General features: G+C 34.6%; 1 protein-coding gene across 5 annotated transcripts in view; it reads right to left on the reverse strand.

The window, feature by feature from the left end:
• Positions 1-25,460, reverse strand: part of LOC149782702 (NADH dehydrogenase (ubiquinone) complex I, assembly factor 6-like) — a 38,262-nt gene extending 12,802 nt beyond the window's left edge. For 2 of the 5 annotated variants that reach the window (XM_089934196.1, XM_089934195.1), the window contains exons 1-6: positions 23,478-23,762; positions 18,708-18,788; positions 13,281-13,322; positions 12,654-12,710; positions 7,049-7,151; positions 1,715-1,848 (exon numbers count right to left, since the gene is read on the reverse strand). In XM_089934196.1, the coding sequence (XP_089790322.1) occupies positions 1,715-1,848; positions 7,049-7,151; positions 12,654-12,710; positions 13,281-13,322; positions 18,708-18,788; positions 23,478-23,750 (690 nt within the window). In that variant the 5' untranslated portion in view covers positions 23,751-23,762. Of the gene's footprint in view, positions 1-1,714; positions 1,849-7,048; positions 7,152-12,653; positions 12,711-13,280; positions 13,342-18,707; positions 18,789-23,477; positions 23,763-25,301 lie in introns of those variants that run through there. The other 3 variants (XM_089934200.1, XM_089934198.1, XM_089934199.1) reach the window with 3 other exon arrangements.
• Positions 25,461-26,147: the final 687 nt, after the last annotated feature.

Here is a 26,147-nt window from a genome sequence, read left to right on the forward strand (position 1 = left end):
ATGAGAATAAATAAAACAACGGGTGCTGTATCAGAACAAAGGAAACAACAAGTACTGTATCAGAATAAATAAAACAACATGCTGTATCAGAATCAGCAAAACAAAAGGCATGATGTCACAACCATCTATGAGAGATTCCATGTTAGAGTCAGCAAAACAAAAGGCATGATGTCACAACCATCTAAGAGAGATTCCATGTTAGAGTCAGCAAAACAAAAGGCATGATGTCACAACCATCTAAGAGAGATTCCATGTTAGAGTCAGCAGGTCAAAAGGTGCCACATCAGAATCACCAAAGCAGATGATGCCACAGGAGAATTAACAAAATAATGTGTCATGTATGAATAAACAAAACAGAAGATACAAAATCAGCAAAAAAGGTGCAGAATAAACAAAACAAATAGTGCCAGGACAGAATCAAAAAGAAAAAAGTAGCCAGAATCGGCAAAATAATTAGGTACTGTATCAAAATCAACAAAGTGAATGGTGCCGTATCCAAAGGCATTGTATTAGAACCAAAATTACAAAGGGGTGCCATGTTAAGATAAATAAACCAAGAGGTGCTAAGTCCGAATCAACAAAACAACAGATCTCAAGTCTGAATCAACAAATCATAATGTGCTGAATCAACAAAACTAAAGGTGCCTTATCAGAACAAAGATAACACAATCACATTTTGATGTGTGAAAAAAACATGAAGAATTGAAATTAATATTTTATATCAGGTTCACTGCTTGTCTGTGTACCTAGTTCTGTGGAAGGCTATACACTATGTGACCTTGAAATGTATACTTTGACCAGTGACACAAAAATGGAATTCAAAAAATAAAATCCAGAATGAACACAAACAAAATGAATAAGTTGCAAAAAGGATGAATAGTGCCAAATCCCAGAATGAAGAATAATAAATGACAAACAAAAACAATATTGAGCATGATAACATTTCATGAAAGGATGTGAAAATCAATCATATTTGGGCTGCAATTAAACTACCATGTTTAAAAGTCTGCTTGCAATTTTAAACTCCTTACAAGCTGTGACACTGTTCTTGTCGAGTCAAAACAACTGTCAAAATGTGATGACATCACTTAATGGTTGTCTCTGTACTATTTGTATTTAATGAAATGAAAAAAATCAAATTTTCCAATAATACCCTGCAACAACATTTTTATATTTAAAGCAATTCCAGTTTTATTTGATTTTATCATATTTCAGTGCTGCCTTTTGTATTTTATGCAATTTGCTTTTCTGTTCAAGCTTTAGTAAAATAAAATGTGAATGCAACAGTTATCTCCCTTCGACAATAAAACTCTGACTGGAGTTAATACATTTCAATTTACTTCCTAAGAAATGAAAATGAACAGGGAATTATGAATGGAATGCAAAATCTGAATGCATTTCTGAGACTGAAAAAAAATAATCCAGGAGATGACAGCTGAAATCCAGACATGAATAGAATTCAAATAGGAATGCAAACAAAATGAATTTAGAATGCATTTCAAATTCAAATGAAATATAACTAAAATCCAAATGAAATACAGAGTTGGTAAAATTACCTATTTCAAGCACTGGTACTTACATGGATAATTTTCTTGCAAAAATGTGTTATTACATGTGCATGTTTTTCAAAATTGTGTCTTTTACACTGCTTTATCACATGGACGAACTATGAGATGAAAATGATACACCATGCTTTAACAGAGTAGTAACTCACCTTGATAAGTAGTTCTACTGGGAGATAGACACGTTCCTTACTGCTATGATATGGTGTTGCTCTTAACAATGTCACAACACCCTGAGCCCTGCCAAGGTGACTGGCCACATGGTCTGCATGGATGTTCTTGACACCTGAAATCAGTCTGAATTGTATAAACGTCTTTTCAATAACAAGGTTTCTCAAAACAACTGATATTGCTAACCACCAGTTCTGTTCATGTCTTTCACCGCATTTTGTCCATCATAAAATAGTTGGTAAAATACATATAAGATTTCTGCATCTGACATGATATTGTCTTTTCAATATAGGTGGTAATTTTTGTTGTTTCCATGGGCAAGCCTGACCAAGAATATAAAGTCACATTGAAAAACAAACCAAGATCATATTCATGACATGTATGTAAGTGCAAAGGTATAACAGTATCCTCTTTCTTACATACCGCCACATGCTTGCTAAGTTTTAGTGATAAATAAATTACCTAACCAACCTAATTACTGCTGTAAGGATTCAGTTTGTTTGTTAAAGAACTAATGGAAGTGAATGTTGGTAACTGGAGTAAAGTGACTCGACCAAGGATATCTACAGCTGATCCAATTGCTGTTTTCAAACCTGTACCCATTCAGTTCCGAGTTCAGCATCCACAACACTACCCCACCTCAGCTTCTGTCTCCAATTGCTACTTATTATGACTTACACAGGGTGTATCTCACTTATTCTACATCCCCAAAGTCACTGAGGAAGAATAGAATCTAAGAAAACGAACAAAACTATTTGTATTAATAATATTCATCATGATTTTGAATACTTGCCTGATTTTATGAAAACCGCAAGAGGATGCCAATGTTAGTATGCTTAGTATGTTAAGCAGTTTTGTTTAAGCTGCATAGTACTTTTTGTGCTGCATGATGTACTGACCATGAAATGGAGGTACTTTTACCAGTGTAACGAACATGGAATGCAAAGAGAATGTAGATTGAGTGCAATCAAATGCAGAATTTACAGAAATACAATTATGAATGCATTTTAAGGAAAAGAGCACAAATGCAAAATGCAGAGCTATGAATAATAAATGAGAAAGGAACAAAACGTGAATTCATGTCATTAATGGACTTGTAAATGGGTTCTTTTAAGGCTGTTGTTGAATTTCTAGCTAACATCCCTACTGCATGCTAATCCAGAATCAGATTAGTTAAACTTACAATAATTCACTCTTTATGAACCATGACATGGTTCTTGACGAGGCAGCCATAGCAAGTACCATTCGTGTGATGTCATCATCACTCGTGGCTGTATCTGTATAAATTTTATTTGAATTAAATGAAATAAGAAATAAAAATGCTTATGAAACACTGCAAATATATTTGTACATACATTACAGTTGCTGTTACATTTCTATTGATCATAAATGTAGATAAATTTCTACTTATCATAAATTCAGTTATATTTCTTTAACATAAATTCAGTTATGTTTCTATTTAACTTAAATACTGTTATATTTCTGTTTATCATGAAGACAGTCATATTTCTCTTTATCATAAACTAAGTTAAAATTCTATTAATCATAAATAGTTATATTTCTGCTGATCATAAATGAAGTTATATTTCTATTTATCATAAATTCAATGCTGTATTTTGCATTTTATGTATCTTTTTTATTATTCAAGCACCTTTAACAAGACAAACTCTCAAATCTTATCTTAGATTTTTGATCTAGATCACCAGATGGCTACTTTTACAGATCAATGAAGTTTTGCCTGTCCACCATGGTTGAAGTCTCAGCTCAGCCAATGTATGTGAAAAAGCTTGCCAGTAGCTTCCTGTGGGTAAGTGGAACTCCCTTTAAATAAAATCCTGACTGGCAAATTATTTTGTTACTAACGAATGAAAACAAAGAGAAACTTTGAATGGAAGCAAACAGAATTTATTTCTGTCACTATAAATTAAAAACAATCAGATGACACCTGAAATGCCAACATGAACTCAACACAGACATAATACAAATGCAAATGAGGTGCAAACAGAATTCAAACGAAATGCTGATTTGGTAAAATTACCCTTTTCAGGATCTGTATGTATCATGTTACACCTATGGGAAATAGTGTCAAAGAAAATGAGCTAAGTGCAAAGGTAAACACAGGTCACATGTGTATAGTATAGGTCACAGTGACTTAATTTTCTTAAATAGTATCAAAAGAAAAACTGGAAAAATGCTGCAAAAGTGAAAAAATAGGAACTTATGGTTTTAAAAATCAAATCCAAAAATAATCCAAGAATAATCCACAAATTCAATTTTAGAAGTCCTAGTAATGAAATGTTCTAATGAATTCAAGTTCGAGTCCTGATGAAAAATCCAAAATGGAAGGCAATTACATATACTGTAGTCAGTATAGTGCTGATGTTTACAGTTCTTTGTGAACCACAGATAATAGTATTCCAGTGTTTGAATTTCCAAATAAAATTTAAATAAATGTCTTTGTTCAAGAATTCTGCATGAGCACTCAAATATTTCCAGGAAAAAGGATTATCTTTCAGAATCCAAATAATCTGAATAAAAATTAAATTATAACTCCAAACTGCCATAACAGATACTTTTCAGTGTAAAGAAAAAAGGCCCAACTGAGAAATCTCTCTCTAAGCATCGCTATTAAAACTAACTAAAGCGCAATTTTGGAAAGCCAGAATTGCGAAATGGAAGCTGTTTACATATAAAAAATATCAAGCAGCCCCAGTATGACCTTGATAAAAACCAATCATTTTACTTTGAGAATAAAAAAATTAATAAAAAGTGTTGTTTACTTCTCTTGCTGATTTGCAAATCAAGGTCAGCAACTAGGTCAGCTTTAGGTGTTTACAACTGAAGAGTCAAGGTCAAACTATTTTCTGAAAAAATATAGCGTTCCTAATAAATTACATTACATCGACACGTAATGAAATTAAAAATAAAATTAAATTAAATCAAAAATAAATTAAGCCAAATATAAATAACAATTTTGACTGAATATTTTAATACTCCTAATGATGCAGATTTAGACCAAGTTAGAAGATTGTGCAAAAAATAGTGTTTGAGAAATGAACAAATGCAAGAGTCAGTGCCAGTAACTGGAGCATAAAATATAGGACTATGACCTAGTTTTGACTGAAGGGTGATGTATGACTCACCAACCAACATGACTCAGCAGGCAATAGTGTCTGAAAAACTGAGTTAGGTCTGAATGACAGATAGGATGACTGAATGACAGGACACTCTGATGGAAGGACTGAATGACAGATTGACTGAATGGCACATGAAATGACTGAATGACAGATGGAAGGACTGAATGACAGAGGGAAGGATGGAATGTCAAGGACTGAATGACAGATAGCAGGACTGAGAGATAGATGGAAGGACCAAATGACAGGTGGAATGAACAAATGATAGATGGAAGGACTGAGAGACAGATGCATATACATCATTAATCAAAAGGCCAGAATTCTTTCTGCAACTTTGCTAATCATTTATAGGAGAACAGAAATTTAATAAAATGTGTTCTATCCTTGAAATTGTTTTATAGATTTTGTAAACTGGCTGTATATTTTGTTGTGATAACTTGTAAAAAAAGCATTAAGATGAATATAAAAGAGAAAGGTCCCTATTAAGAAACAATATATGACTACCTTATCATTCATCTAAGTACAGTGACCCTTCTCTTATAGAGCACCTCTACTACAGCAAGAAAAAGGCCTTATAAGAGGGGGTTGCCTTGATAAAGTGGGATCAAACATCTATGAGTAATAATTATTTATTAAGTAATATGACACAAGAAAGTCAACTTATTTTGAAATATTTAATATTTTCATTTGAAAACCACAAGGTGATACAAGCTGTTATTAATGCCAGATGAAACATTATTTACTTCAATTCCGTACAACTTCATTATCAACCAGCATATTCTTCACTAAGGACAGAACACTTCATATTGTGCCTGACAGTTAAACTTATCTTTACCTGCAGTTAGGTCATCATATCTATTTCAACTGATAAACTGTGCCTTTTCTTTAATCTTTCAACCTGTAATTGAAATGTTCCTGGCATTTGTGGTACAAAGCCATTCAAAATCCTTGTCATTCATATCTCCTAATCTTTCCACACCACATCCATTCCATTTTTCCACTTCTGCAGAATATTTTCCTTATCTTGGACAATGTTGTTTGCTGGATTATTTTCTGACATAAATTTTCTTGGTAAGGTTCCAAGAACTTTCTCTCTCTTTTTGGGGAGTCAAATTACTTTTAATTATTATGAACTTTTCATAACAACTTATTCCTTCATTGGCACCTATATCAATGTGTGCGTGTTTTTAATTTTTCAGGTTGCTTTAATGATTTCAGTCGTATTGCTATGATGTCTGCAGTGTGACAAGTTATAGTGATCTCTAGCTCCGAGGCATCATGCCGCAGCATGTAGCATCATGTCCAACTCAATCACATTATCCTGACACCAGGCCAACCAGTCCTAACACTAACCTCTTAATACTGAATGCTAAGCGAGGCAGCTGCTAGTACCATTTTTATAAGTCTTTGGTATGACTATAACTGGGGTTCAAACCTGCAACCTTGGACATCTCTGGTGGATGCTCTAACCAAATGGGTGACCAGAGTGGTCCCTATGCTACTGTAATACTAATTTGCAGGTTTTTTTTTAAAAGAAATGCTGTGCTAACAAAGGAAGTGATCATGTCACATGACTGAATGGTCATAGTCTGGTACCCTGTCCTGTAGGTTGCCTTTCTCTATATGCAAGATGTCGTAAAGGGTATCATACCATTTTTACATAATGCTAACAGTGCAGAACATTATTAAGCTTCTCAGCCATTAACTTATGTAGTCTTGATTATTAACAGCAGCAATATTAGCAAGTAATAAGGAAAGTGATAAAACCAGACAATTAACAACAGAAAGGATAATCAGATTACCTACCTCTTTGTAAGGATTAAAGTTAGATGCATTACTAACATGTTTATATATTTGTCATTTTGTAGAGTTTAGAAATCAACAAATATTTGTGTCAGATGTAAACCTGAATAGGTATCCAATCATGAGAAGCAAATATTTTGGATATTTTTGCACAATGTCCTGAGCCCGAGACTTGAACCCAAAAGGACATGATAAGATTCTGCAAAAATATGCAGACAGCTGGCTGGCCAACCAAGAGGGGTACTTTTGAACACAAAATCATCAGTACCATGGATTTTAAAAGTGGGTGGCCACTGGTCTGGATATCCATCCTTGTAAGGATATCTGTGTACCAACTGACACTTCACGCAGACCCATGTCCTGGACACAAAGAAATACCTGCACACTGTAGAAGTAGGTACAGCAGGGCGGAGACAGTGTTCTCTCCATAATCCTCCACCGCCTTCACACTTCTGAACCCATCTGCCTCCAGCTGTTCTGCCTGGAATACAGGTGACATGTATGAGTCTAGTTACTTTCATAAGATAATGTCACGCCATAATTACTTGTAACTCAAAAAGGGCAATAACTCTATAGACAAAAAACTGCTGAAGCACAGTGATTTGTTGAAAAGCACATCTTTTGGTGATGTACATAACATTGTACCAAGCTTTATGGCAATCCATACAAATCTGCAATAGGCAATAACTCTAGCAACTATAGGAATGGTGAGAAATTTACTCACATAATATATTCCCAGCCAAGCCTATGACAATATGGAGACAAGTCTATAACGGAACAATTACACCATAAATGGCACATTATGGGTCCATGCATAACAGTCCCATGCTGGCACTACCAAGGCATGGTTGACTATGCAGTATAATGACCAATGGGTCTCACTGATGTGTACCACTGGTCAAGGCATGGGGCCTTGAATTATACTTAACGTACAGAAACTCATCTTGCCCTTTTAACCTTGTCATTACTGTAACCTCACACCTTTATAACCTAGAATAATCAACAGGCTTCTTTATTACCCAAAGTGTCAGCCATCCATAAAATTTGGTCAAGAAACTTTCTCTAGAACGTTATGCTGTAAAAGCAAGTTTACTTTGAGTCAGAATGACCTTGATACTTGACCTTTTCAACCCCAAATCAATAGGCATATTCAGCACCATAAGTGCAAATACTCCATAAAATATGGTTGATATACTTGGTCTAGAATTAAAGTTATTATGCAAAATAACATTTATCTTCAACATCAAGTGATACTGACAACTGATCTTATGACCTCAAAATCAACAGGGTTCTTTTTTTTCTTGCCCAATGTTTAAGTCATTTACAAACTCCAAACTCTGGTCAAGATACATAATTGATAACCAAACATTTCTGTGCATAAGCGATTTATTTTGTCTTTCAGGCATGCTCACCATCACCTCAAGCCTTTTTACTGAAGCCGCTATTTTACACAAAGTTCAAGCCATCCAAGGCATTTAATTTGGGTCTCTCACATAAAACTGATGATATTGTGCAAAACCTTTTTCAGTCACAGTGACACAGAAGTTTAACATTTTTCACTCCAAAATCATAAATCACAGACAAGCCCCCAATCTGTCCAAACCACAATAAACAAGCCATTCACAAAGTTTGGTAACTGCAGACAGTAGTCCACTTAAGTTACCGAGTGCAGAAAAAAAATTGCAACAGATGATGCATCATCTGTACAAATTTGAAAAAACCTTTACACCAGGCTGCTTTAATTCAAATTAGGTCAAATTCTGTTCTTCTTTTTTATGACATTATAAATATCAACTGTGAATGGATGATGTTCGATGACAATACATAATGCAAGAATGATGCCTGAAAAAGGACCATATCCTAAGCTCTCTTGGCCTTATGGCTAGACGAGATAATAACTGTATGCATAGTATTCTAACATTCATTGCCTCCAGCTTTAATTGAAAAATGGTAACATCTTTACACAAATCAGATCAGAAATCTGTTATCAAGTGCATCTTTAGATGATGACCATAATATGTACCATTTTCACAGCAATCCATAAATAAGAGAAAGATAAGTTGTATTTTTCAAGATTCTGTCTTACACAACATTGAGCCACAGAATATAAAGGGCAATAACTCCAGCAAAAATTATGAGAAATAAGTTGATGTGCAAATCTTCAAATGATTATTATTACATACACAAAGTGTCTTGATAATCAAGTAAAAAATTAGACTAGTTGTATCCACAAGATTATGTGTGTGGGTGTGTGTTATTTGGATTTTTAATGTAGCTTTAACAATTTTTCAGTCACATTGCTATGATGTCTCCAGTGTAACAGTTTATTGTGATGTCTAGCACTGGGACTTCATGCTACAGACATGTAGCATGATGTTCCACCCAGTCACATTATCCTGACACCATGCCAACCAGCCTGAACACTAACTTCTTAATGCCGAGTGCCAAGGGAGGCAGCTGCTAGTACCATTTTTATATGTCTTTGGTATAACTTGGCCAGGGTTTGAACCTGCAACCTCCCACATCCGAGGCAGATGCTCTAACCACTAAGCCACCAGAGTGGTCACAGGATTATGTCAAGTATTACATCAGGCTCAAGGTAAGAAACAACAATAACTCAAATGCTATGATTTTGTCAACAAGTGCATGTACAGAAGATTTTTATAATTTCCAAGCTTTATGGTGATTGAGTGAAATTTATGAGATTAACTGCATTTAGAAAATTGTCATAATTACCATGGTGATGTACTGGAATAAGAAATTAAATGCATCAGCAAATTGTCATACACCACATTCAGCTTAGAGTAAAAAAGGGCATTAACTCTAATAAAAAGATCAGGCAAGTTGTTGTAGTTGTACGGTTTGACACCATTTTTCAGCACAAGATAGGCTATACATGGCGGACAGTATAATTGGTGGAGGAAGAACCCTGGAAAACCCCGGGATGAGGTACCAACCCAAGAGAAGCTACTGGCAAGATTTCTCACGTACCCACGTTAGCTGAGCTTGAGACTCGAACCCACACAGACAAGAGGTGAGATGGCAGTGATCCGGAACGGTGAGTGCTTTAGACAACTCAGCCACTCGGGGACCCAGATCAGGCAAGAACGGTGATGATAACCATAACTTTTTACAAGTTTTACATCAATTCATCAAAAACTGCTTGACTAGAGGAACTAACAGAATTATCTTGTACACTTTTGCAAAAAGAGCAATACCTGTAACAAAACTGTGGAAACAAACTGATTTGTTGATATGATCATCTTCAGATGATAATAATATTTACCATGTTTCATGTCAATCCTTCAAAAATTGCAGAAATAGTTGTGCTAAAATTTGTTGTTATTAACTGCATTAATGAGATTGTTTGGATGGGCCGATGGACATGAGAACTGGTCTAGGTGAGGGTTATAAACATATTATGTTTTAATGTATGACTTTTGCAGATTTATGTGTAATAGATAGCACAATAAAGTTTTAGTTACAAGGTCCCAAATCATGGCAGCTCTATTCTGCATCTGTATGAAAAGGGACACTATAAACATACTTGTGCTTCCATTAACCTTGCAAACACCTTACTCATGCTTCCATTAACCTTGTGAACCACTTACTTGTGCTTCTAGTAACCTTGTGAACTATATACTCATGCTTCCATAACCTTGTGAACCAGCTACTTCAGCTCCCAGTAACCTTATGATATACTTACATGCTTCCATTAACCTTGTGAACCACCTAACATGCTTCCATTAACATTGTGAACCATTTACTCATGTTTCCTTTAACCTTGTGAACCATTTACTCATGCTTCCATTAACCTTATGAACCACTTTTCATCAGGGATGGTCCTGGCTTTTAAAAAGCTGTCGCCAAACAAATCGCCAACCTCAATATTTTGTCGCCAATTGTCAAAAAGTGTCGCCAGAACAAGTAGTGTACATTTTTCCAAGTGTTAATTTAGTCTATTAATGTAACAGGCAATGAAAATTACAAAAGATGGGTTAGTTAATACTTTAATTACAACAAGCATTAACAAAATGTTACAAAGTGTTACATGAAGATCCGTCGTGATTTTAGGGCCGCCCACTTGTTGAATGCAGTTTCAAAGTCTAATTTTTCACATCTGTACATGCTGATTCACATTAAATTCTTGAGAGATGAGATGCAGAGTTTATTTCTGATGTCAGTTTTTATGAGGTTCATCTTACTGAATGCATGTTCACAGTCTACAGTGCTGACAGGTGACACCAGTAGCAGTAGTCTCTCAGCAGCCCCCCCGCCTGCTTCACAAAGCTAGTAGTGAATTGCTTCCTAAATCCCAAGAATGATCACTGAAGGCTGTATAAATTTTTTCAACAAGCAAAATAGAATCTCCATTCCGATGAATGAAACTTACACGAGTCAACACCAGGCAATATTGGACCGTATATATAAGCATAAATTCACATCCAATTTAGGGATTCTTTCACTCCTGTATTTTGAGAAATAAATAATTATTTTTAATTATGCAAAACTGGGGTTTTTTTTTGCTATTTCTTGTTGCGGAGTTTAAGTCTCTGCAGCCGTAACACGGGATTGATGGCAAAAGGAAAAGATCAATGAGCAAAATGCTGCACTGGCAACAGATATAATTGTGATTGAGATTTTTTCCAATTGCTTTGTATTTATACACAGTAGTCGGTACTTCAAAGGTTATCAGATTTTTTTATGAAGGTTCAGCAAAACCGTTGTATTGGTATATGTAAAAAAAACAACAGAATGATTAGCCATTCAATTAATTGTATCTGTTCTATTCGCGTCTTCAGAAGTCAGTCAGTTGTAGGTATAGTTTGCTAGCATGATTGACTGTATCACAGCATGCAGTACTCAGCCCAGATGTCAGCATAAGCAGATTATGATGTAACAATGCACAGTAAAGATGGGATTGTCAATACGAACAAAGGATCGTTTGTGTAACAGATTGATTCCAATGCATTGCTAAGTCAAGTTTGTGGCTTCCTTTCGTTCTCCCTTGTAATTTATCCAGTCCAAATCCATGATTGTATGTACAAATTAAATAACGAAAAAGTCTGTCGCCAAAAAAAATGCCAGATGGGATATTTTTGTCGCCAATAAGGAAACAAAATCGCAATTTGCGACATTGGCGAAGCCCAGGACGATCCCTGATCATGCTTCTATTAACCTTGTAATCCACTTACTTATGTTTCCTTTAACCTAATGAACCATTTACTCATGCTTCCATTAACCTTGTGAACTATTTACTCATGCTTCCATTAACCTTATGAACCACTTACATGCTTCCATTAACATTGTGAACCACTTACTCATGCTTCCATTAACCATGTGAACCACTTACTCATGCTTCCATTAACCTTATGAACCAATTAACATGCTTCTATTAACCTTGTAATCCACTTACTTATGTTTCCTTTAACTAATGAACCATTTACTCATGCTTCCATTAACCTTGTGAACTATTTACTCATGCTTCCATTAACCTTACGAACCACTTACATGCTTCCATTAACATTGTGAACCACTTACTCATGCTTCCATTAACCATGTGAACCACTTACTCATGCTTCCATTAACCATGTCAACCACTTGCTCATGCTTCCATTAACCTTATGAACCACTTAACATGCTTCTATTAACCTTGTAATCCACTTACTTATGTTTCCTTTAACTAATGAACCATTTACTCATGCTTCCATTAACCTTGTGAACTATTTACTCATGCTTCCATTAACCTTATGAACCACTTACATGCTTCCATTAACTATGTGAACCACTTACTCATGCTTCCATTAACCATGTCAACCACTTACTCATGCTTCCATTAACCTTATGAACCACTTACATGCTTCTATTAACCTTGTAATCCACTTACTTATGTTTCCTTTAACCTAATGAACCATTTACTCATGCTTCTATTAACTTTGTGAACCACTTACTCATGCTTCCATTAACCTTGTGAACCACTTACTCGTGCTTCCATTAACCTTGTGAACCAGATCTTGTTAAGTTTATGCTTCTCAATCACCTGAAATTAATAAAATAATTAAATTTACATGAAATTCAAACTGACGAATTTAAAGTCAAAGTGTACTCACTTAAAATTTCACATTAACAAAAGACAGTATTTCTTTCTTAATAAAACCAGGAAGCCAGTCTTATGAATCTTACCACATATAGGGAGTTGACTTATTATTTTAGACAACAATATTCTTAGTAAATACACTGTTATCTGTCTCAGCAGATACCTTGATATAGTGGACAAAAGTTCATTTGGGTTATCCCAAATTAAAATCCTTAATGCTGACTGAAAACAACTGAACGATTTATTGTGGCATGTGAAAATTCTTCTAAGGAATTGAAATAAGTTCTTTAAAAATATTGTCAATATCAGACCGTGAAAATTCTCTTTTTAGGTTAAATCAGGCATTAGTACATAATAAGACTGAGTCCAGCTTTAGACGAACAGCAGGGATTTGCATATGAGGGACTTAAGTTTTCATGTTAACTTATTGCAGGCAACACCAGTTTTATACACACAAATTTCTCTATTGTGGGATTATGATGAAAACCTATGTTTTAACTGCCACATACATACCTTGGCAAGTTCCAGTGCTACAGGTGCATGTGGGGGATTCCCCTGTGAAGAAACCAAACAACTGTCAAAATAAAAGACAACAGTAAGATTTTCTGCAAATTGACAGCAATATTTTTGGTCAATTTACATAAATTATTCTGTCATTTTCTTTTATTCCATAGAATGATTTCCATATTAAACTCAATACAACACACTTTAGTCCACAGACTGATTTCCATGTTAAACTTAATACAACACACTTTAGTCCATAGAATGAATTCCATATTAAACTCAATACAACACATTTTAGTCCACAGACTGATTTCCATATTAAACTTAATACAACACACTTTAGTCCATAGAATGAATTCCATATTAAACTTCATACAACACACTTTAGTCCACAGAATGAATTCCATATTAAACTCAATACAACACACTTTAGTCCATAGAATGAATTCCATATTAAACGTAATACAACACACTTTAGTCCAAAGAATGAATTCCATATTAAACTTAATACAACACACTTTAGTCCATAGAATGATTTTCATATTAAACTCAATACAACACACTTTAGTCCACAGACTGATTTCCATGTTAAACTTAATACAACACACTTTAGTCCATAGAATGATTTCCATATTAAACTTAATAGAACACACTTTAGTCCATAGAATGAATTCCATATTAAACTCAATACAACACACTTAGTCCACAAACTGATTTCCATGTTAAACTCAATACAACGTACTTTAGTCCACAGACTGATTTCCATGTTAAACTTAATATAACACTCTTTAGTCCAGACTGATTTCCATGTTAAACTTAATACAACACACTTTAGTCCACAGAATGAATTCCATATTAAACTTGATACAACACACTTTAGTCCATAGAATGATTTTCGTATTAAACTTAATACAACACACTTTAGTCCACAGACTGATTTCCATGTTAAACTTAATACAACACACTTTAGTCCATAGAATGAATTCCATATTAAACTCAATACAACACACTTTAGTCCATAGAATGATTTTCATATTAAACTTAATACAACACACTTTAGTCCATAGAATGATTTTCATATTAAACTTAATACAACACACTTTAGTCCATATAATGAATTCCATATTAAACTTAATACAACACACTTTAGTCCATAGAATGATTTCCATATTAAACTCAATACAACACACTTTAGTCCTGACTAATTTCCATATTAAACTCAATACAACACACTTTAGTCCACAGACGGATTTCCATGTTAAACTTAATACAACACACTTTAGTCCATAGAATGAATTCCATATTAAACTCAATACATCACATTTTAGTCCACAGGCTGATTTCCATATTAAACTCAATACAACACACTTTAGTCCACAGACAGATTTCCATGTTAAACTTAATACAACACACTTTAGTCCATAGAATGAATTCCATATTAAACTTAATACAACACTTTAGTCCATAGAATGAATTCCATATTAAACTCAATACAACACACTTTAGTCTATAGAATGAATTCCATATTAAACTTAATACAACACTTTAGTCCATAGAATGAATTCCATATTAAACTTAATACAACACACTTTAGTCCAAAGAATGAATTCCATATTAAACTCAGTACAACACACTTTAGTCCACAGACTGATTTCCATGTTAAACTTAATACAACACATTTTAGTCCACAGACTGATTTCCATGTTAAACTTAATACAACACACTTTAGTCCATAGAATGAATTCCATATTAAACTTAATACAACACACTTTAGTCCACAGACTGATTTCCATGTTAAACTTATACAACACACTTTAGTCCACAGACTGATTTCCATGTTAAACTTAATACAACACTTTAGTCCATAGAATGAATTCCATATTAAACTTAATACAACACACTTTAGTCCACAGATTGAATTCCATGTTAAACTTAATACAACACATTTTAGTCCACAGACTAATTTCCATGTTAAACTTATACAACACACTTTAGTCCACAGACAGATTTCCATGTTAAACTTAATACAACACACTTTAGTCCATAGGATGATTTCCATATTAAACTTAATACAACACACTTTTAAGTTTGACATGAAAAGATACGACATTGGCTCAAGGAAGTACATACAATCAAGATATGCTTCTCAAGCAAGTACATACATTCTGGAAATAATACTTAAACATGTACATACCAGGGATGGTCCTGGCTTTTAAAAAGCTGTCGCCAAACATATCGCCAACCTCAATATTTTGTCGCCAATTGTCAAAAAGTGTCGCCAGAACAAGTAGTGTACATTTTTCCAAGTGTTAATTTAGTCTATTAATGTAACAGGCAATGAAAATTACAAAAGATGGGTTAGTTAATACTTTAATTATAACAAGCATTAACAAAATGTTACAAAGTGTTACATGAAGATCCGTCGCGATTTTAGGGCCGCCCACTTGTTGAATGCAGTTTCAAAGTCTAATTTTTCACATCTGTACATGCTGATTCTCATTAAATTCTTGAGAGATGAGATGCAGAGTTTATTTCTGATGTCAGTTTTTATGAGGTTCATCTTACTGAATGCATGTTCACAGTCTACAGTGCTGACAGGTGACACCAGTAGCAGTAGTCTCTCAGCAGCCCCCCCCCCCCCCGCCAGCTTCACAAAGCTAGTAGTGAATTGCTTCCTAAATCCCAAGAATGATCACTGAATGCTGTATAAATTTTTTCAACAAGCAAAATAGAATCTCCATTCCGACGAATGAAACTTACACGAGTCAACACCAGGCAATATTGGACCGTATATATAAGCATAAATTCACATCCAATTTAGGAATTCTTTCACTCCTGTATTTTGAGAAATAAATAATTATTTTTAATTATGCAAAACTGGTTTTGTTTTTGCTATTTCTTGTTGCGGAGTTTAAGTCTCTGCAGCCGTAACACGGGATTGATGGCAAAAGGAAAAGATCAATGAGCAAAATGCTGCACTGGCAACAGATATAATTGTGATTGAGATTTTTTTCCATTTGCTTTGTATTTATACACAGTAGTCGGTACTTCAAAGGTTATCAGATTTTTTTATGAAGGTTCTGCAAAACTGTTGTATTGGTATATGTAAAAAAAACAACAGAATGATTCGCCATTCAATTAATTGTATCTGTTCTATTCGCGTCTTCAGAAGTCAGTCAGTTGTAGGTATAGTTCGCTAGCATGATTGACTGTATCACAGCATGCAGTACTCAGCCCAGATGTCAGCATAAGCAGATTATGATGTAACAATGCACAGTAAAGATGGGGTTGTCAATACGAACAAAGGATCGTTTGTGTAACAGATTGATTCCAATGCATTGCTAAGTCAAGTTTGTGGCTTCCTTTCGTTCTCCCTTGTAATTTATCCAGTCCAAATCCATGATTGTATGTACAAATTAAATAACGAAAAAGTCTGTCGCCAAAAAAATCGCCAGATGGGATATTTCTGTCGCCAATAAGGAAACAAAATCGCAATTTGCGACATTGGCAAAGCCCAGGACGATCCCTGCATACAGTCTAGACATAATTCTTAAACATGTACATACAGTCTAGACATAATTTTTAAACATGTACATACAGTCTAGACATATTTCTCATGCAAGTGCATTTATTCTGTATATATCTGAAACTTTTTTAATAAGGATATGTTACATACAAATTATATTTCTTATGTTCTTCCTCAGATTTCATGTTTAATTTAATTTTATCTATACACTTTACTATTTGGGATTGTGTGACACCCTTCCAGTCTGTCCATTGATTTTATTAATTACCCTATCTCTTCCTAGATCACCGACAGTGTTGGAGATATTGTGACACCTTCCATCAGTCTGTCCATTAATTTGTAAATTACCCTACATCCTAATAAATCACTGATAGTGTTAGGGATATTGTTACATCTTCCATCAGTCTGTCCATTGATTTATTTATTATCCTAGATCCTATTAAATCACTGACAGTGTTGGAGATATTGTGACACCTTCCATCAGTCTGTCCATTGATTTATAAATTACCATACATCCTAATAAATCACTGCTAGTGTTTGGGATATTATGACAACCTTCCATAGTCTGTCCATTGATTTGTTAATTACCCTACATCCTAATAAATCACTGATAGTGTTGTGGATATTGTGACACCTTCCACCAGTCTGTCCACTGACTTATTAATTACCCTAGATCCTAATAAATCACTGATAGTGTTGGGGATATTGTGACACCTTCAATCAGTATATCCATTGATTTGTTCATTACCCTACATCCTAATAAATCACTGATAGTGTTGGGGATATTGTGACACCTCAAATAGTCTGTCCATTGATTTGTTCATTATCCTAGCTCTCCTCCTAGACCACTAACAGTGTTAGAGATATTGTAACAACCTTCTATCACTCTGTGCATTGATTTATTGATTACCTCAATTCTTTCTGGATCACTAATAGTTTGAGGGATACTGTGTCATCCTTTCCCATCAATGTATCCATCCATTTGTTAATTAAGATTTGTGGCACAGATCTTGAGATATTTTCAGAAAACCTTTATCCTTCTTAGGGACCCTCAGACCATGATTCTTCCAACCTTTAAACTCTAAACATGACCTTCAACCTGTTGATTCCAGAATCAAAACATGTCTTTCTCATTCCATATGCAAGCAATTGACAAAGTTTGGAGCAGTTACCTGCAATACAAGTAAAGTTACTGGTAGGAAACAGTTTTCTTTCTTGCAGTCCCCATGACAATAGCCTTTGACCCTTTGAGCGTGAAATCAATACATTTCTTTTCTTGTTCCAAAGGCAAGCAACCTACAAAAATTGGTAATGGACAGTTCAAGTTATTGGGCACTAATGAAATGGGAAACATATTGATGGACATACAGACTGACAGATAGACTGACATACAGAGTAACAGATAGATGTTCATAAGGACTGACAGATGGATGGACATACAGGGTGACAGATGGCTGAACAGTCAGATGGACACAGAGACAGATGGATAGATGCACATACAGGCAGACTTACATACCAACTGACAAAATGAATGGACACAGAGAATGACAGATGGATGGATATAACAATTTACAGATGGACGGACATGCTGACTGACTAATGGAGGGACAAACAGATTGACAAATAGAGGGGCATGCAGACTGACAGATGGGATAGACATGCTGATTGACAGATGGATGAACATATAGACTGACAGATGGATGGACACGCCGACTAACAGACAGACATACCGAATAACATATGGATGGACATTCCAAGTGACAGATTTATGGACACACAGACTGACAGTTGGATGGATATATAAACTGACAGATGGATATCCAAAATGACAGATGTATGGAATGACAACAAAGTAGCTTGATGCACTCTAATTTATAGTGGGCATATAAACAACAAAGGTTTATATTTACCTTAAAGATGTTGTCAAGGGCATCCTTCCAGAATTGCATTCTCATGATTCCTCTGTATTTGTCTGACACAACATCTCGGACCTTCAACAAAGGAAAATAAACACAATATAATTAGTTATCTCATGTGATAATATATTCGGCCCTTAAAAAGAATCAATGACTTTTTGAAACCAATGAGCCAAATGATTTAGGCAAACTGTAATTAGTATTTACCCTGGGCAGATATAGCTGGGTGCTGCACCTTGCCTCTTTTTTATGAGTGCCATGTGACCCTTACTTTGTAAAATACATTTTTTTTTTAATACTTGCTTTTATAACACGTCTTTTACTATATTAGAATTTCAATAGGGATGGAAGTGGATTAAAGAATATTATTTGAACACTTTTATTTATGTCCGAGCCTGTTCAGGCACATGCCTTGCCACTCTCACCCTGCATCCTGTCATTCTTAAGGACATACAGTACTAAATGTATAGAAGAATAGGAACCAGCCTGGAAACAGGTGAACATAAAATAGAGTATACATGGGTTTGGGTGGCCAGGATTGGTTGATAATGAAAGTTATTTTGTTGGAAAATATTCTTATAGAGAGCTTATCCTAGGTGTAACTGAAATGTTTTAGAGACACTGTTTTCTTGATGGAATTTCAGTCCTTTAACAGTCTTGAGCTTGGAACACTTAATGCTGAAATTAGCACCTTACTCTTTGGTGCGGAATTGAAAGCACATGTTTCAAACACAAGTAGGTCCAGAAAATGACATAGCTCATATCCTTTTCTCTACAAAGAAGCTGACATTCAGGATATATCTATACTGACAAATACAGGTTTGATCATGAAAACTCAGAAATTTAATGTTATTGAATTTTTAATACCATGGTGTTTGCATAGGTTTACCATGGGAACTGAATTAGTACCATAAGTCATTAAGAGTCTGTAAGAAAGACTACTGTATCTACTCACTTACAAACTTTATACATGAGCTGGTGTCACAAGTTACCCCTGTATATCTCTGTACCATCTTAAGCCGGTGAGACCAGTGTCAGGATTTTGTCTGTATTAAATACTCTTGTATAATATATAAACAAATACATACATGGATTTCACTGCCATGTACAGTATTACCTAGGGATGTATAGTTTCAGCCATATCTCTTTCAAAATATTGGGACTAGGCCACCCACTACTGCATATACAAAATGATGGTGGTAAAAAACTTGATTACATCGAGTTTAATGGCTGTAGATTTAACCATATCAGTGATACTTATAGCCCAAAATTCTCGCTGTATAGTCACAATACAGTTGAGTTTGGTCAGGAAGAGGTCCAGTTTATAAAAACAATCTTCACATGCATAGGTTTGTAACATGAAAATGTATTCTCTCTTGCTATATGTTCTTTGTGATAGATTTGTGTTATATCTTGGATGTTCCAGAATTTATTCTAAATTTTAAAGAGAGTTCGACATATGGTGATCACTTTCTAGTGCAACAAGCATTGACGTTAAACATCTGGATGACATCTTGATGAGCTGGATGGAAAATGTGTGAGAGCTCGTGAGATTAGGGAAGCTATTCCATCATTACATTGCTGATGCTAGTCTGGTTCTCTCTTTCTTATGCTCCCTGCATTGCACTCTGCTATACAAATAGTGGAGTGCAAAGCAAGGAGCATACAAAGCTGGGAACCAGACTCTGCCTATGCCCGAAGTATACATGATACCATCCCTCATCCAAAGCATTGGATACTTAATAAATCCTGATCGATTTATGCGAATCCTTTGCATCAAAAAATGCACGGTAAACAAAATGTGTGCGTCAGTTTTCTGCAGTGTGCGTCCCTGATGCACAAATGTGCGTAAATGGAAACACTAATATTGTAGTTAATTCTATCTGATAGGAGTATCCAGATTACATCACTGTGATTAAAACTGATATAAATAGTTAATCAACTGTCCGTAAAACATGCAATTTTTTTTTTCTACTTTTCAAAACTTCGCCAAAAACTGAAAATGTTTAAGGACATATAAAAATATTCATTAACATAATTTAACCTTCCTGCATAAGACATTGCTGGATCAATCTAGGTGGCCAGAGAATAGTGTAACAAGTTGTCTGAGCTCAGGATGCATCAATGTAATCAGTCATGTATACTAATGCATCCACATGTATCTTACTATGAAAGGAGTGTCAAAATTTCCCCATGAGCAGATGAGTTTTAAATTCTTTCACAGTCCTTTTGATCCATCAATATAGGTAAAATAGATAGGTTCATAGATGTGTATTGTATATTCAAATTAAAGCTGTACCAATGTCACTTTTTGCCGATTATGACGACACCGCGTATACCCAATTATTAAAATTGCTGATACAGATTATGAGACCGATTATTCAAGAAACTGCCTGTTCTACAGTTAGTTGTTGTTGTTGTAGGGTTTAATGCTATTTTTCAGCACACGATAGGCTATACATGGCAGCCAGTATTATGGTGGAGGAAGAACCCTGGAAAACTCTGGAAAGAACTACCGACCCATGAAATGCTACTGGCAAGCTTTCTCACAAACCCACATTTGCCAAATCCGAGACTTGAACCCATGCAGACAGAGGTGAGATGGCAGTGATCCATAATGGAGAGCGCGTTAGACCACTCGGCCACTCAGGGCCCCCTACAGTTAGTGAAAGCACTAGCATTTGATTGAGAAGTAAACCATGCCCTATTTTTTTTATAACTAACAATGCCTAAAATGGGTGTGGATTAATATTAACAGTTCAAACATGGTCTCAAGCTACCAGACATGTGATAACTATTTCCCACATTTTATATCCCACCTTATTTCTTATTGTAAACTCATACAAGCAAATAAAACTCTCTACTAAATAACATATTTATTCCGAATTAGTTTTTTGGTTGCACATATGCTCTGTGATATGTTTCTTCATTTCTTCTTTTAATTTAATGATGGTAATTCAATGCTTATATAAACAATACAGTAATGCCAGGTCAAGTTGACTCGTGTAAGTTTCATTGGTGGAAATGGAGATCATAATTTGCTTGTCGAGAAAAAATCTACAGCATTCAGTGATCATTCCTGGGATTTAGGAAGCAGTTCACTAACAAGCGAAGCATGTAAAGCATGGCACAAATAAATTTCTGAACTCCTGGTTGATGGAGATGTACTTTGTGAAGCTAGCCATAAAATGGGGGGATTGAATTCCTGAATTTGTAAAATTCACAGTCGCATTATATGTCACTTATCTTATATTGCAAAGTACAATCATAGGGTTTTAGTATTAAAATGTCATTATCTAAATAAAGTTTCTTACAAAACTATTATTTGGAAAATAATATACATAATATAGATTTGCTTAATACATGATGTTTCTATTAAAAAAGAGAGACTGTAGGAAAGTAGATATTTTACATTTGAGAATGCATTTATTTCAGGTGACAACAGTTAGACCTATGCACTAACAGTGATGTGCAAAGACCATGGAAGTAGTGCAAAACAGTCATGTAATGATTTATTTTGTAATATTATGGCTGTATTGCTTGTTGTCAATAAAGTAATAACTATCCCATCTTTTAAATTTTCATTGGCTATTACATTAATAGTCTTGGGAAAATATTCACTACTTATTCTGGCAAATTTTTTTAAAAATTGGCAACAAAATATTGAGATTGACAATTTTTTGGGTGACAATTTTTTAAAAGCCAGGATCATCCCTGTAATGTGTATGCTGGAAGTTCAATGGCCACGAAAGGCCTCAATGGCTGGGTGGCTGCTGTGATTGGGATGAGTGCATGCATGGTATTGATATTTGTTGTGAGCAGACAATCAGCGGTAGTTTACAGCAAGCGTGTTAAAAAGTATTTACTTTTAAGAATATACTGTCTTTCAATTAACCCCCAAATCAAATGTTTATTCCTTAATTTCCACTATTTAATTCTGATTTAAAATTCAAGCCATGTCAAGATGAATGTTATGATTAAATTTATATTTTGGAAATTTGTTTACATCGGCACCGATTATTTCTGCCGATACCAATTATACTGATTGTTCCAATAATCGGTCTGATTATGAGTATGGCTGATTAATCGGTACAGCTTTAATTCAAACTGATACTTAACAAACCTACTTTGATAAAATTTCATGGCACCTAAAAGCCTCTGAAATTCTAGGAAACTTACATGTAATCCAAATTTGGTATGAAACTTATCAAAACTGATCCACAACAATCTTCATTTACACAGTCATTTTTATTGAAAGTTCCTTTTTCAGTCCATTGTTTGTACATTACTGCAGAATTTCCAATATATTAAATTTCACTCATATTATCATGCATCCTCACTTAAACTTTCTCCTCTATCCAGGGTGTACATGTACCTATCTATAACTATTTCTATATGCCTTGATTTCTGTTACTGGAATCCGTCGTGACAGTTTATTAGATGAGAGTTAATTGTCAGGTCGTCATGCAGATGTCTGCTATGCACGAATGATTATACTGGCGACTATATTTCATCCTTTTATGAAGATGTGTGCATGGCTGAGGGGGATTAGGGTTGGTGCTTGCAAGAAAGTCTATTTCGGGCCATAATCCGATCCTGAATTCGAATCTCAGTAGGGAACAAATTAAACCTGCTGTAACCGCCACAATATTTCTTTCCCAAAATACATTTCCATACATTTATGGAATTAATTTAGTTGTCCATTTTTGATCTACATGGTCTTACCTTTAGCTATATACTTAAACACAATTCTGTGCAACAAACCTGTGCAATCTCTACGTTGAAAGCCCTAATGGCAAACCCTGCAGGCCTTAGCTTTTCTGGCAGTAATAAGCAACATAAGAAGTTTTCATAATCATTTTTACGGACAAGATTGACACAATAATCAGCACTATCCGCGTGTTTTTTAGATGAACTATGTCGACAAGGAAAATGTTCGGCAATACCAGGGACTGCCCGCGTGTTCAAACTGATTGATTTAAGGTTTGATAGCAAATTGTACAGCTTCCAGCCTTTTTTCTTAAAGGACGCTGCCATATTGTGATCAAGTAAAATTAAACCTTTGTACCACGTAACATTTCAACCTCCCATTTTATATCCGGTATATTAATTACTTAAGAGGTATTCGTCCTCTAACATGTTCACATCGCAAGGAAATAACCATTACATTTTGGGTTCTACGATTTTGATTTCACTGAATCATAATTTCTTGTCAAACAGCAATCTTGTATTACTTTTTTAGTTTTTTAGAATTTATTGTTTCTTCATATTTTGCTTACATACTCGGCTGGGTTGAAACAGTTATAACGCCTTCGAATGTAACCAGACATTCGGCCCTCGAAATATCAAAGGACGATTGATTTACAAAATAACACCTGAATGCAGTAAATATTTAGGAAAACAATAATGATGATTAAAAACTAGGGACAAACTCAATAGCCGTATATTTCACACATTGTATTAAGAAACGGACTCCGGAAATAAAGTCGCTTGCAAAATAAATAAATAAATAAATAAATAAATAAATAAAAAGTAAACAAAATTAACAACAAACGGAAATGTCACAGAGAATACGCCACAGTTATTGACCATAGTGATATTACTTTTTCTTTAACACAATTTAAGTTAAAATGAATATGTTTTTGTCCTAAATTAGCATTATTGAGAAACAGTGATTCTGTAGAATTAAGGTTGAAAAACATGCTCAATTTATATGATAACATATCATAAAAAAAATAAATAAAACAAGCTGGGTTCAGGGCTGGAATACTGCACATTCCCGACGCCTGGAGAGAGAGAGAGAGAGAGAGAGATTACTATTCAGTTCCTTTGGCTTTACTAATAAACTTACCTGTGTTTTCGGCACAGTACATATACATTTTATTCAGCGTTTATAAAGTGCATGCTACTATCAGACATGCCATTAGTTTCATTCATCTCTCTGTCCGTTATTGATAAGTCTTCAAGGGTTGCATTTCTTCGTATCCGAACTTACGACATTTTTCCTTGTGACTTTCTTCCGTTACTCTTTTCCCGTCTTTTTATCTGTGACTTTTATTATTTTTATTAAAAATGCTCCAAGTAACAGGATAACGTGGTTGTGGTGGGTGGGTGTATTTGTGTGGATAAACGAGACACCGTTGATTTTGTTTTCATTTCAAAACAGACGTGCATTATAATGTTAGTTTGAAATTATTTGGTTTTATTTTACTTAAATTTATTTAAAAATGTTGTTAGATCCAGAATTATAATTACAGGATACGTGCACTTTCTCTCCCTTTATGTGCGACATTTCTTTTGTAATTTTTTTTTTTTTTTAAGTCTGGGCAATAAGTAATTGTTACATAATCAGTTCAAGGCTATCCTAAGCACAGACTCGTCAGGTATTGATCACAGAAAGAGGTTTATATTTTCTTGGAAAAATACATTAATTATTGTGTTTATGTATGAAAATATAATGTAAAGCAACATTCCCTACACCATTGCGCATGCGTAAATTAAAACCCCATTGTTGAGACGGACCGATCCAGATCAGCGCACTGTTAATGTTACGTAAGCCAGATTATACTTTTGTTCTTCAAATCGTACCTAGGGCAAAATCGAAGATATACAGCTGGGGCTTTGTAAAGAAAGTTCTCTGAGAAACCCATATCCGCGTACTGAATCTGAAGTAAAGCAATGTTCACCCTTTATTCTTCTAACCCACTCTGTGGATCAAAAGAACGAGGCTCCATGTGTTGTGGGAAGTAAAAGGCATATTACGTAAGGTTATACTATGTGGCTCTAAGCGAGGTAGGCAGGCGTACGATGGAGTCAATGAAAACCACGCAGATGGAATCATGGACATACAGACACAAACATTTGGGAACACAAATACAGTCTATCATCTTTATAGGAGCTAACCACTTTGTTTATTGGCCGAATATTTATTTTTGGTAATATTATAAAGCGCATTTGAAATAATTCGCAACATATATATATATATATATATATATATATATATATATATATATATATATATATATATATAAGTTTAATTTTACTATTTATTTCTTTTAATTTTTCATACACGTATATAAATGCGACCCTCTTCTAAATCCAAAATTTGTTACGAGAAAAGGCAACGGTGCATGCACATGTATTTTTGAAAATTCACCACCTTATATAAACATAATAAAAAAATTATTTATAGGAAATTAAAAATAAATTAACAGAAAAATAATATGACTATACACAGGCTGGTCCAAACACGAAAATCGATAGCAGGCAAGACACTATAGCATATACATAACATACATGGATAGTAGGAGGATCATTAGCCATCATCAATGGGAATAGGGACCACGTTATGGAAAATATCCATTGAAAAAATGTCTTTCTGAGGGAGTATGTAACTAGGGTTTCTGAAAAACAGCCATTTTTGAAAAACAGCTG

This window comes from Sinohyriopsis cumingii, chromosome 15, assembly GCF_028554795.1.
Source record: "Sinohyriopsis cumingii isolate HCF-2022 chromosome 15, ASM2855479v2, whole genome shotgun sequence".
Classification (NCBI taxonomy): Eukaryota; Metazoa; Mollusca; class Bivalvia; order Unionida; family Unionidae; genus Sinohyriopsis; species Sinohyriopsis cumingii.